The sequence below is a fragment of the Sinocyclocheilus anshuiensis genome, unplaced genomic scaffold (assembly GCF_001515605.1).
Source record: "Sinocyclocheilus anshuiensis isolate Anshui unplaced genomic scaffold, SAMN03320099.WGS_v1.1 scaffold949, whole genome shotgun sequence".
Lineage (NCBI taxonomy): Eukaryota > Metazoa > Chordata > Actinopteri > Cypriniformes > Cyprinidae > Sinocyclocheilus > Sinocyclocheilus anshuiensis.
In genome coordinates, this window is record NW_015554135.1 from 480,457 (window position 1) to 494,965 (window position 14,509).

At 36.3% G+C, this 14,509-nt stretch overlaps 1 protein-coding gene across 2 annotated transcripts in view; it reads right to left on the reverse strand.

Moving 5' to 3' along the window:
* The window catches only part of LOC107670369 (FYVE, RhoGEF and PH domain-containing protein 4-like), a 45,151-nt gene extending 32,827 nt beyond the window's left edge, over positions 1-12,324 (reverse strand). For both annotated transcript variants that reach the window (XM_016462941.1, XM_016462940.1), the window contains exon 1: positions 11,918-12,324. In XM_016462941.1, coding sequence (XP_016318427.1) covers positions 11,918-12,008 — 91 coding nt within the window. In that variant the 5' untranslated portion in view covers positions 12,009-12,324. The remainder of the gene's footprint in view (positions 1-11,917) is intronic.
* Positions 12,325-14,509: the final 2,185 nt, after the last annotated feature.

Here is a 14,509-nt window from a genome sequence, read left to right on the forward strand (position 1 = left end):
AAATGCCACACGCTCTTGTCTGTCCATCTTTATGTGCCAATGTGTGTGTGTGTTGCATGGACAATTACCCCAATTGTATTGCAGGAGGGGTGGGCCAACAAACAGGGGGTTTGGGATAAAGGGGTGGGGTGCGACTTGAAAGAAAAAGCTAGAGGAATATTGATGAGTGGGTATGATATTTGGAGAATGCCAGCTTTTCTCCTCTGATTTTTCGGGTCACTGGAGTCCACGTATCACTGTAATTCAGCAGAGGGGCGAAAATGAGGCTGATTCTATTGGAGGGAACACACCGGTCATGGGACGAAAGGAAAGGGCCACATGGGAGACTGAGGAGGAATACAGATGAGTCAGTGATTTGTGGGGGAAGGGGAAAGAGGTGGCACTGTCACCACCTACAATATTCTCACACTTTCGGATGATGAAATAAAGCCAGTAGGGAAAATATAACACTTCACTATGGGTTTTTGGACATGTACCAAGGGCATACCATGGTATTCTTGAAGTAGCATGTGAAGGTATATGAATATGGTCATCATTTATTGCCAAGATGCACAGTATATATATATCAAAGTATACCATTGCATAATGTTACTATGGTAAGGCCACAGTACATTGCATAAGGAATCTTCACTCTTTGCAGATAATCAAAATATCAAATTATTACAAACACGAAATATGGTGTTCACGAGAGACTGTATTTTCTGTTTTCAGAAATGAATAATGACCATTATAGTTATTGAACAAAAAAAAAAAAAAAATAATTTAGTATGTAAAGTATTTGTGTGTGTTTTTTAACTAATCATTTTGTGTGTGTGTGTGTGTGTGTGTGTGTATATAATGTGCCATTACTGACTTTGAGATTTCCATGCTAACTTTTATAAGGATAAAGGATAATTCATATCAACATTACAACATTATCCGACTGACACAAAATTATTTTTAATTTATACATTTTTTTTTAATTCAAAAGACTGCTCTCTACAAGAGTCATCCTGAGACCATGGGAATAAATGTCATTTACTTCCTGTTTTTCACATTTACAGAGAATCAAACTGTGTATTGTGTCACAGAACAGCTTTATAAAGCAATAATGTCAAACAGAAAACTAAATTAAGCCTTTAAAAAGTGCTAGCAACGTTTTTTTTTCACTTCTCATTTAGACTGTTTAAATTTTCTTTTGTTATTTATTCTGCTTTATTCTGATCAGTAAAGCCGAGCCAATAGCCTGAGGTGACACTGAATTCCCAACATGCCTTCAAATGTACATGCACACAATCACAATTCAGCACTTGACTATAAACCTCTTAATTATTTCTGTCATATGCCTCGGTGTGATAACCCTCGTGCTAATTCAACCAGTCAGGCCAAACACTCCTGACCTCTTTCATGTTACACTTCTTGTAGTCTCTTTCTGTTTTCATTTGTCTGACTTCTCACTCCTCACACACAAATGAACACCACCATTCTTGGCTTTTGACAAAAACACTTTATTAAGGTCATATCACAGCAAACGCACCCAACACATTTCCCATCTCCCCCACTCCCAGCTCCTTAGTTCACACTCCTGCCCTTATCTCCTCCTTCCATCAATACGTTCAGTCCTCTCCTCCCCCTACATGACTTGTTGTAAATGAAGCCTCAAGCCATGTCTTTTACACTGCATTTATTCTCTATAGACGCTTCTGAATGATCCTTTGACATACTGCTCTCATAGTCGACAGGCTTTAGTCTACACTGAGTGTACTCATATATTCAATAGGCCTAAAAAAAAACCAATCTATAAAAAATATATAGAATTTTAATAATCTAATCTTTTGAATATATTTTATTATGTAACAATAAAATATACTCAAATAGTTTATTATGTAAAATTTATATTATTATATTGTTTATATAAAATCTTGTATTTAAGTTCCAATAACACTTTTATACCCGAGCAAATGGCTTATCTGAAGAACAAGGTAAAAAAAATAATAATAGAGAGAAAGATCTTCTGTTTTTTATTTATTTTTTCTCCACCTGGATGAGTCAAATCTGGCAGGAAATGCTAGCTCACCCACCCAATATTGATTTAACTGAAACCCTGAAGGTTTGGTGTTTCTCAACATGAAAACCCAGGAGATGAAACAGATATATGTTTCAATAAAAAGTGCTTAAGGTCATATAATACAGTATATCTCTCTTGCACATTTGCCATACATTTTGCACCCATCAATATCACATCATAACTCTCGCCTAAACGCTGTTGACTGTCCATTAGGATAGCATTTTGGAAGTCATGAACCTGGTATTTTCAGTCATTTAAAGAACTACTGTACAGATTTTATGAGGACAGGTGTGGGTGTTTGTGTTCTTAAAATGGGTGCATTATTATTGTCAAAAAAAGCCCTTCCTGTCCTTGTTATAAACTCACAGCACAAACATGCTAGTTCAGATTTCCTGTCAGACAGCTTTGTGTGGGTGTGAGTCCTAAAAGCTGACAAAAATGTTCCTCATTGCTGTCCAACCTGGCTCAGTTAATATCAACAGTCAAACTTGAAGGGAAAACAGTGCTGACACTCGCTATGTAGCTCTCCTTTTTCTCCTCTTTCATATTAACAGTGTAATAAACAAATCTCATTTTTTCTACTCAAACACACACACACACACACACACACACACACACACACACACACACACACACACACACACACTAAACTACACTTGGGGAACAAGTAGCCAACACATAGACAAGGCAGCACATACTTGTCACTTACTTTGGGCACTGTGTTTTGTGTCGCATTCTTTTATAAGGACTATGTGAATAGCAGTGCAGTGAGCGAGTTATTGCAGACTTCACAGGCTTCTGTATATGAGTGTCAAAGCACCACTGCCCCCTGCTGGACTATCAAACCCATTTGTTTATTTTCATATTTTTTCTTTAACTGAAAGTCCTTTATACAGTATAGCTATAACAGTAATAAAATAAACTGTATATAGTAAGTATTTAATAAGCATTAAGTATTAAAAAATGTAAGTAATAAGTATTAAAAAATTAAAAAGACATGTATGAACTATGCAAATAAAAGTTAAATAATGATAATAAGTGAAAGAATACATAAGAGCAAGTATATAAATGTGAAAACTAAAAGAAAATGATTGCAAAAAAACTTAATATAAATAAATAAATTAACTTAATTCCAGAAGGGACTTCCACATGCATATTGCACTTCATTACAAAAAAAAAAAAACTACACTAAACATAGACAGAAAAAGGAATGAAAGAGAGGAAAAATGTCAGAAAGAGACAGAGCAAAAGGAAAAGAGGAGGAAGCTCTCAAAATTAAGGTGGGATGTCATCATAGCTCAGAAAATATGAAGGGAAGCTGTATGGGAATGATGTAATTTCATTATTCAGGTGCATGAAAGTATTTAATAACAAGTTTTTCAAAAGCAGAGACCAGCCCTACCTCCAGCAGAACATTTGTTTTTGTGGTTGACCACACGTCTAAAAGCATTCTAATCACCTGCTGAACTGTAACAATGTCAACAGTGCACACTGACCATCAGCCGTTTTAATCAGCCTTGAATCCATTTATTTTCTCCAAAGACTAAGTCTTGTCAAGCCAACAAACTCTGAGATGATTCAACAAAGCTAAAAGGTATTTGAAAACCAAGACTTATAAGACAAGAAATGTCTTTTATAAGGGTAAAAAGAACAACTCATCCCAGGAACCACTGGGGATGATATAATAGAATCAGCAATGATAGTACAAAATAAAACTTTGCAAGTTTATTTATTTTTTACCAACTATGCTGCAAACTATTAAAATACAAACAAATATTGAAACATACAATACTATACAAGTTGTTTGAGAGTGCATGAAAATGAAAATGAAAATTTGCTGAAAATTTACTCACCCTCGGGTCCTCCAAGATCCTTGTTTTTTCATCAGAACAGATTTGGGGAAAAAAAGCATTCGATTACATGCCCATTAATGGATCCTCTGCAGTGATTGGGTGCCGTCAGAATGAGAATCCAAACAGCTGATAAAAACTTCACAATAATCCACAAATAGTCCACATGACTTCAGTCCATCAGTTAACGTCTTGTGAAGTTACGTTTTTACTGTGACGTTTTTAACTTCAAACCATTGCTACTAGAGTCCATAATACCATAATATTGCTTTCTCCAGGTCCTATTGTTCCGATGAAGCAACAAACGCATCTACATCTTGGATGGCCTGAAGGTGTGTACATTTTCAGTATATTTTCATTTTTGGGTTACCCATTTTTTAAGGTTTGTGGGTCGTGTAATACTTCACAAATAACACTAAACACTAAACAACACTTTGTTCTGGTGAAAATAATATTAGAAGTAGTACTAAATGGACTTCTCAGCTAATGGTAGATCAGTCTTGAATAAGTAAATCGCTCAAAATCATTTTCTAATTTCTAATTTTTACTTCCAGAACCCTCTAAAGTTATCAGGTTTATTAGATCCTACATTAATGAATCAATATGCAAATCTCTGATTTTATTAGTGTAATATATATATATATATATAAAACACACTTTAACAGTCTCTTCCTTCCTAACAGATTAGAGAGTGAAAGAATAAACTGTGGTTCTTTAAATAGGCCTCGACCAGACCTTTACACACCCACAACACAATATAAACACACAAAACAATGGGCCAGTAGTTCCTGCCAAGCAGAACAGTTGGAGGACTCGTGAGTGTTGGTTCCCCGATCTCAAGAGACATGTGCTTTTCTTCTGCTTGGGTTGGTAACTGATTTTGGACACAATCCTCATATAACCAGTCTAACAAACTGTGCCACCATCCTACCACTATGCAAATAAATATCTGACCTGCAAATTCAAGTCTGTGTGCTATACTGGTAGTGATAAAATTATTACATAAACAAGACAATAGTGCGTTCACTCGCATCAACAATTAAAGGGTGATGTTTACGTTGGCCACATAAACATCTGTAGGTGGTGTTCACTTGATGAAGACGTTGAGGACACTCAAGTCTGACAACTACATAAACACCCACCTTCCTACTTTATACTCCTGTCTGTGACTATAAATTGAGATAATGTGTGCATCTTTGTCATGTTAAGCCTTATTTGTACAAACTTACCATAGTTTATTATTGCACACATGGGGAGATGTTTTGTCTATAATATGACTGAAAAAATAAACTAGACAGCTGATGTCTGGGCCCCCAGCCACCCATAAATCAAGTCAGGTTTAGATTAGTGAAAAGAAGCTTATGAGTTAGTTTAGAGGGGCGGGACAAGATGTGTGTAAGAGAGAGAATGGGTTGTCTGGATTAGCCTTGAAACAGCTGCAGGCATTATTTAAACAGAAAACTGAATTCAGTACAAACCAGCCAGTGGACAACAGCTCAGATTACTGTGTGTAACTATTAAGAAACATGTTGCTGAGTTCATCTTCCACATTGGATACTCATCTCACAAATGCATGACCACAAATGCTCACGCTCACTGTATGTACACTCCTAAAATTGACATAAAATCAAAATTGAGGCTATTTATTTTTTAATACACACTCTTGTTAAACAGTTTATCAGAGAATGTTATTTTAAAGAAAAAAACGTTTGTCTCAGTAATATTGTATTAACCTGTTCCGTTTCTGAAACGACTTTCCTTTTCTGCTGATGTCACCAATCCCTTATACTTTTAACCTGTACCTCACTTTTCACAATAAATTCCCAATGAACCATTCTTTAATTTTTGGCTTAATATCCTGATTCACTCAAATATATGAATTAAAATGGGTAAAAAATTCATTTAGTGTTGAATTAAACCCGTAATACATTATAATGTGACACATTTTGTGGCTTTATTATTTATTTATTTATTTAATTTTTTTAGTTTTTGTTCACAATCTCTTTCTGTTAGGCAGAGTTTGATGGTGAAACATTTTAACCCACCCTCCTGTACAGATAGTAAACTTCTCCAGCTGGCACACTTTCTTTACATGCAGCAATTTAAAAAGATATTTCACCTAAAAATAGATCACCCTTGTGTCATTCAATACCTGTATGACTTTCTTCTTCTGCAGAACACAAAAGAAGATATTTTGAAGAATCTTTAAATGTTTTGTCCATACAATGAAAGTCAGTGGGGTCCAAAACAATGTAAGAAGAAGAAGAAGAAGAAGAAGAAGAAGAAGAAGAAGAAGAAGAAGAAGAAGAAAACAAAGAAGAAAACAGATTTTCAAAATATGCTTCTTTGCATTTTGGAACAACATGAGGAGGAGTAAATACATTTTCATTTTTGGTGAAATGTCTCTTTAACACAGATTTACTCTTCAAAAGTAACACCAAACTATGTTGACAACCAATTCATGAACAATTACTGAAACTGAACATTACCTTTAGCTGGCCAAAACCAATACTTCCGACGATGCTTCATTTTTCTTAATCCATTCCCCATGATATGCTGTTTTGTTATTACATGAATGCAGCTTTCCTACTCATCAACAGATTCATTTTTAGATCTCAACTGGGTGAGAATCAGAGTTCGTTCAACAGCCTCCTCTCCATTCTCTGACAACCAACCGCTACTTTCTTTCCCAGAGTCACGGTGAAACGTCTCATTGCTGGCATGTTGGAGCTCATTAAAGTGAGAACCGTTGGATCACCTACCGGAGGCAGTGCGGTGGAGGAGAGCTTTCCTGAGGCCAGAGCCCAGACAATCCATCACTGTCCATCAGCGAGACTTTACAGCACAGAGAAAATGAGTTAAAGACACTGATGGAAGTGCAGGGAAAAACCCAGGGGTTCCACAAAAGGACTGACGAGAAAGAAGGTGGAGAAAGTGAAGCCCGGCTTCCTGTAGATGAAGAATGGACAAAAATATCCACTGTATCACCACTTCCTCTCTCATTCCCTCTTGTGCTCACCTCTAAAAAGCAGTCCGGTTTACAAAACCAATCTCCCTAATGAAAGACAAAGGATTTTTGCAGAAATCTTTTTACTTAAAAGCAAAAGGATCCTAATATCCTGTTAAGATTCCAAGTTTTTCAGTGTTTCTTCATTCATTGACATTAATTGGAGATTAATTGGAAATGTCGTTCGGCCTATGTTGCCATTCCAGGATTTTCCATTAAATCTTGAGTCCAGCAAAACTGTAGGTTGTTGAAAGAGGCTTCTGGTGCAGAAAGTCTCCAAAAATGAGTCTGTTCTAGGCATGATGTTCGAACTACAGGATTGCCCCATTCCTCCAGCCTGAGGGGGTAAACTCCAGACAAAAATCAGGAAACGCCAGTCCTGTGCAGTGTTTGCTAAGCAGCTGAGTTGATCAAGAGGAAAGGGGCATGGGCAGGACTGCCCTCAGTGGAGGGATGGGTTATGTAAAGCTCCATTACTATCACTAATTATCATAGGTAAACAGAGCAGAGATCTGAACTGGGTGAGACTTGAGTCAACTAAGAATGAAATCAATAATCTAGGGTCTTGAAATCTGTATAGTCAGGAAGACAAATGAAACGAAAAAAATTACAGAGAGTTGGATTTAAAAATCTTTAGAGTATGTCACTGTTCCTGATTTCTCACCACCAGACAATTACCAACCTGCTGTATGATATGACTAACACAAGACCTTGCAACACCCCTGTCTGCTGGGCATTGTGTTCGTCACAATAGGCAAGATAGGAATTCACCCTCCCGTCATCAGAACCTGAGTAGGAATTTTCCCTCTCTGACAGGAAGTGCATCATTTCGGGTTGACCTTGCCTACAGGACCTTCCCATGCATGTAAACAAACTCTTAACCCCACCCCCTCCCCTGAACGTTTACATGGGAAATATGGAGTTATTTCAAATTTCGTCTTTGTTAAAACTACACTTTTCGGGTGGTCCTGTTCAGGTGAATGCTCAGTAACTGATCTTAAATTAACTATTAAATTATTTATCTCTATACACTACAGTTCAAAAGTGCTAAATTAGCTATAAATTACCTAGCACTTTTAAAAGATGAGAGAATCCAGGTTAATAAGATGAGTTTTAACTACTACACATCAAAGTACAACTTGATATGTAACATTTTAAGAAAAAAATTTACAGTAACACATAAGCAGTCCTGATTTTCCAATTTAGAAATAACTTCAGAAATGTGCTAGGACCATAGACTGTATAAAAACATGGACGTAGTGTCCGTGACGTCACCCGTAGGGTTCCGAAGATAGTTTTTGAAGCCTAAAGTATGCGGAGGCGGCCGTCGCCATCTTGGCAGCGCGTCACTCCCGGATAATCGAAGATGGGCAAAGAGGCGGGAATTGGTTATTGAAACCACGCCCACCTAGCTCGATGGTGGTGACAGCAGCGGCAATCCACCTGTCCTACGACACAATGTTGAGAGGTTGCAAAACCTTTTTTTCTGTGTTATACTGCCACCTGCTGGATGTTTCTACATGTAGGCCTACATGTATTACTGAGACAAACGGAAAAGCTCTGTTGAGTAAACATACTGTACATAATTAATAATATACATACATAATGATTAAGTATTAATGTCAATTCCTTGCTGATATGACAGTATTTATTTTAGACTAGATCCCAGTGTTATAGTTGAAATGATGTCTCATTTCCTGTGGCTGGACTACGGTGTCCTCAAATATTTACTGGAGGATAAAGGAGGGTGTGTATCCATGAGTTATTTATGGCCCCTCTCTCTCTCACATCACAAACTACAGCCCTGCTAGTGCAGAATACACCAATCACAACCAAATAAAGTCTGATAAGCTCTTATGATGTTATGACAACAGGTCTGGCTCACCTGACTCTGAACTCCTAAAACATTGACTTCAGTGTCACAGAGGAACCATGGGATTCAGTGAAGCACTACAGAAAATGAATAGTTAACTTTAACAACAGCATACATTTGTGTTAGCGGTCACTCCAAAAATAGTTATTTTACTCAAATCCCAAATGTTTGAAGATGAAAGCATTTCTATCTAGCTAACTAGCATAATTTTATTTCCCAGGAAATGGTAATAGCTCCCAAGGGTCCCAGTTCCTTTTCCTGTTTAAATGCACTAACAACTCTATTGTTTAAATGAGCTGAATACAGGCGCATCTCAATAAATTAGAATGTCATGGAAAAGTTCATTTATTTCAGTAATTCAACTCAAATTGTGAAACTTGTGTATTAAATAAATTCAATGCACACAGACTGAAGTAGTTTAAGTCTTTGGTTCTTTTAATTGTGATGATTTTGGCTCACATTTAACAAAAACCCACCAATTCACTATCTCAACAAATTAGAATACTTCATAAGACCAATAAAAAAAACATTTTTAGTGAATTGTTGGCCTTCTGGAAAGTATGTTCATTTACTGTACATGTACTCAATACTTGGTTGGGCCTCTTTTGCATGAATTACTGCATCACTGCGGCGTGGCATGGAGGCAATCAGCCTGTGGCACTGCTCAGGTGTAATGGAAGCCCAGGTTGCTTTGATAGCGGCCTTCAGGTCATCTGCATTGTTGGGTCTGGTGTCTCTTTAAATTAAGTTACTGTACTGTGAGAAAGCAAATGCATGATTGGTATTATCAAATGCAAGCAGACACACTTGTTGATAAAAAGTACACACTTTCCTTGCTTCTGATTTTCTTAATAAACAGAGAGCACAAGAAAATGTGTATTTTAATTTCCTGCCAGTGTTTTTTCCCTTTCTTTCTTTCTTTGCTGATTTATTGACTTTCCTTTTTTATCTCTCTCGTTGAAAATTAAACTAAAAGTAAACACTTTACTTTTAAGAAGGTGGAAGAATATAATTTACAACAGCTATGGAATGTTTGACACCACAGGCGTCAGAAATGGATTCAAATCAAATCTGCACAATATTACAACACAACATTCAAAAACCCTGTGAGCCTGATTTCTTGAGGAGATGTGAGAATGTTGACAAAGAAGACAAAGAGTAAGCCTAAGAAACATATTTAAAGAGAAGACCAAATGGATCAAAGACGAGACCAAATTTTGGTGTCTGCATCAAATTCAATTTACAAGTGATTTTATATAAATAGAAAGCATATTAAATGCAAGTAAAGTGTATGTCAAAATATTGGTGACAATGTTGCATGGTCATTCAGAGTAATGGATATATTTATGTAAAAATGGATAAACATACTCTGACTCATACTTATTAATAAAAGAAAAAGTGGATAGTGGCAAAGATTGGTAAAAGATTGGTAAGTCTTTTACTGTCATCTGACTCTCTCTCTCTCTCTCTCTATATATATGATAATATAACTGATTACAAATCTGATCATCTCTAATATATTGTAAATTGTATGGTAAAGTTGGACATACTGCATTTGATTTAGTATTTTTGCATGTCAGAATTGAATTAATTAAACAAATCCCTCATGAGAGCAATGTTTTCAGCAAATAAAATCCAGCTTCTAACTTCCAGCTCCCACAGACACAACAACAATGTAACTCAGCGAGTTTCTCATGCTCGTTCCGAAACACTGGGCAGTCAAGCTCACAGGCGCAGAAAGTGGAACTTCATGGATCTCTGGACTGGTCTTAAGGATAAATACTGTATTATAGAGAAAATAAATCATGTTGATTTTTTACTTTTTGTTTAACCTAAAAAACACAAAAATAAAACCTTAAAACTGAATTCCTATGCAACATTATCCAAAGAACCTCAGTGTTTTGCTGTCATTGAAATGCAAAATCTGCATTGGCATTCACCCAGCCACAGACACACTGGACTCTATGGCACCAATTGACTTTTATAACATCAGTGGCTGTGTTGTGCCATGTAGAGTAGTCTTGACGGTATTGGCTGTTATTCCTAAACACAGACTGACTCAGTAGATCTGAAATAGACTGGGCAGTATAACAGCAGTACACCTGCACATTTCTTATCCTTAAACTACAGAATTATGAAGGCTGGCTCATACCGAGTCAGAGATTAGACATGTCACTATTGCCAACACTGTAAAACAACCAGTTGGGACTTGTTCACACTCATATCCTGAGCTTTCAGTACAAACAGAGCTTTCTTCCAAGGTAGAAAATGGAGCCTGGCATGTATTCCAATGCATTTTCCACGTTTTGCCAAATCTCTTGCATGCTGTCAGAGAGTACGGCAACCCACGATGATGAACTTGAGCATGAAAAGATTGTCTGAGCTGGTTTTATATTAAAACTGAGAAATAAAAAGACCCATCAAAAGTACTTTTTTTTTTTTTAGATATGTTGCAAAATAAATATTTAATCAAAGGATTAATGGCTTTAATTTTGATCTAGCACTGTACCATTCATTCCAAAATACCTCCTCCATAACTTTACAGTGTTATTTACTTATCATATAGGCTAGGCCTATATGTTTATCAGAATGTCAAATATATTTATAAAATATTATTGCAATAAATCAAATATGCAAATATTTTGCAGGTAAAACCATGGTATCAAGGACTGATATAGATGACGATATAGGCTACACTATATCGTGGAGGCGATATAATGTGTCAATCGATAGCGATTTTGTTGTTTATAACTCCACATGTAAAAAAAACAACAACAACAAAAAAAAACACCGTCGCAGCTTTTAGTGGCCTGGAAAAGAAATTACTCACATCGTGGCATAAAATGTTGGTTATATCGCCCACATTAAAAACTAAAAAAAAAACATTTTCAGCCAGTATTCAGTGGTGTGAAGTGTCACTGTCACATGTTGCCATTTCTAATATTTCCAGGCGGACCGAAGAAAATATTCCCACAAATGACTGATCAATGTGTTCTTTAAGATGCATAGAAACACTCAAAAGTTGGCCTGACAACGTAACTGTTTCACTGGAACAAATGCATCCAGTGTTTAGGACGTTTGGCATGAGGAGGATAAGCCCATAAACCGACTATCCGCTCTCACCTGACCGCTTCACTCACCTGCGGATTCCGGGCATTCCTTCACCGGCGAGCCTGCTGTCCGCTTCGGCTTTGACTTCCTCCGGATAGCGTTTCTCCTCAGTTCACTCATGTTTTTGTTACTTCATTACAACATTTAAAAGACCTTTAAATAACGGGTGTTTTACGTCCACGCAGCATTTCGGTCTATGTCTTAACAAGCATCTGCACCCATAAGAACTCTGTAACGTTAGTGTTACGCAAAAGTAAAGCGAAACGCTTCGTTTAGTGTTTTCCTCAGATTCTCGGACTCTTACAGTAGTACACTGTTCTGGAGTTTATCAGCCCATATCACCACCCTCTAAGAGCTCTGATAGCACGATTGGTCCAGTCCTGTCATGTCCTCTGTGCTCTGACCTCCTACTGTATATTTTGACTCGCCGACCTCAAAACATTAGTTTGTGGGGATTTTGATTAATCTCAGTGAGTCGAGTCGTTTGAATCCGTTTACCTAAACACTGTTTAGCCAATGAAATTGGAGAACCGGTGTTGTGGCGAATTTTGACTCTTTGCCTGGGGATGCATTGAAGAACTGTAACTGTACAAATAAATAAATAAACTATCAAAGGTTATGAAATAAAATAAAAAAACTATAAATTAATACATTATTAAGTTCAGTAGGGTTAGCCAGTCATTTTCACTGTTTTGACCTCCTACTATATTTTGACTTGAAAACACTATTAGTGATCCAATTTACTGTTGCGCAATGTTATCTGGGATTACTGTATCTGCATTGAACAACTGTACAGTAACTACACAAAATTGAAAAAGCAAAATTAAATTATTAAATAAATAATAAATACATATAAGTTAATAAATTATTATTCAGTTATTAAGTACAATTGGTCTAATTTCCTGTGCTGTCCTACCGGTTTTGATTCACCTCAGTGAGTCGAATCTTTTGAACCTGTTCACCTAAACACCGCTTAGCCAATCAAATTAGAGGATCGAAACTAACAGTAGTATAAAGTTGATTGGGACCATTAAAAATGATTATCATTAAAAATTGAAAGACAAAATAAAATTGCAATAAATAAAAATAAATAAATTAAAAATTAAAGACAAAATTACAATAAGTGTTTTTTTTTTTGGACTAGACGTTGATATAAGCTGCAAAGACAAATGTGAGCTGTGATACACTACTACAGTGTGCGCACAAAACCTTTTACACACATCGTCTCTCAAATAATCAGGACAGGACTCAACAAATATTGTTTTTAAATTTTATTTCACAAAAAATGATGTGGCTTATGACTGTAGTATACACATAAAAATATCCTGCAGCAAGATCATGCTTTCACCAGTACACACCATGTGACATTGTGGGTATTATTCAGTAAATTTCACTTCAGAGGCAACAAATCTACCACAATGTGTAGTTAATAAAACTGAAACTCCTCCCGTCTCATTGGAAATACTCCATAAGAAATGAATATAGTCTAAAATGCCAATGGGTTAGACTGAACAGAAACTGAGAACTGGGAGCTAAAAGAGATTGTGAATGAAACCATTGACCTTATATATCCTTCTTTGCATGTCATTAAACAGACTAGCTTTGTTCTCGTTCCACAATGGATACAGTTATGCTTTGAGAAGCATCTGATGGATTCTTCATCTAACTCCATCAATAACCTTTCAGTCAATCAATGAGACTGAAAATGTGTTTTAGTGGTTTGCTGCTGTATAAAAACACAATGACATCTGATATTTCTCCATGTCCTGCTGGTACAAATCATGGTGCGATTGGAGGACAGATGACCAAATGACATGAAAATGATCCTGTGCCTGTTTTAAAATGCATAGATAAATGTGTTTGTGCTATATATAGGGTAAAGGTTGGATATAACTTAAAGAGTAAATGAAAAGAAAAGAGAGAAGGAGATATGCAGAGAGGTTCTAGTGAATATGGGATACAGTAAATAGGGCTTGGATGCTGTTTTTGGAGCAGATCTGAGAATAATAAACCCACTTCATGTTCAAATTTAGCAGCGCATTGGGATCAAGCCTCACTCAAGCTATAACTCCATTCCCTCAAAAATGATTTTTGCCCAACGTGCCCTGAACTAGGCCTACATGTCCACTCAATCCTCAAAGACTTATCTGACATCATTTCGGCAATAAAAAAAGAGAATTCAGGTATAAAATATAATCTTTATGCATTGCAATAAACTTAAAAAATGACAAAGAAACCAACGTGTTTCCATGTGCAAAGACATTAGAGAAGCTGAGATTTGCAAAACTCAATCGTATTATCACTGTAATGCAAACATCACCTCAGGAGCAAAATCAAAGTCACTGAAATATCACATTGAGTATTGTTTCTACTTTATGAAAATGATGTGTACATGTCTCTCAATAATCCATTTACCTCTCTTCAACTTTGCAAACAAATCTTTCTTTCATGTCACACTTTTTAGTGCATCAAAGATTGTAAATATTAGTTCTGACTGATAAAAAGTCACCTTGCATACCATAATAATACTCCCGGGTTGATGTTATTAATACTAATTTTTATGGTTTAAAAGTGCATTTTTAAGAAAAGCTGCATTCATATCCAAAATCATATTCATATTA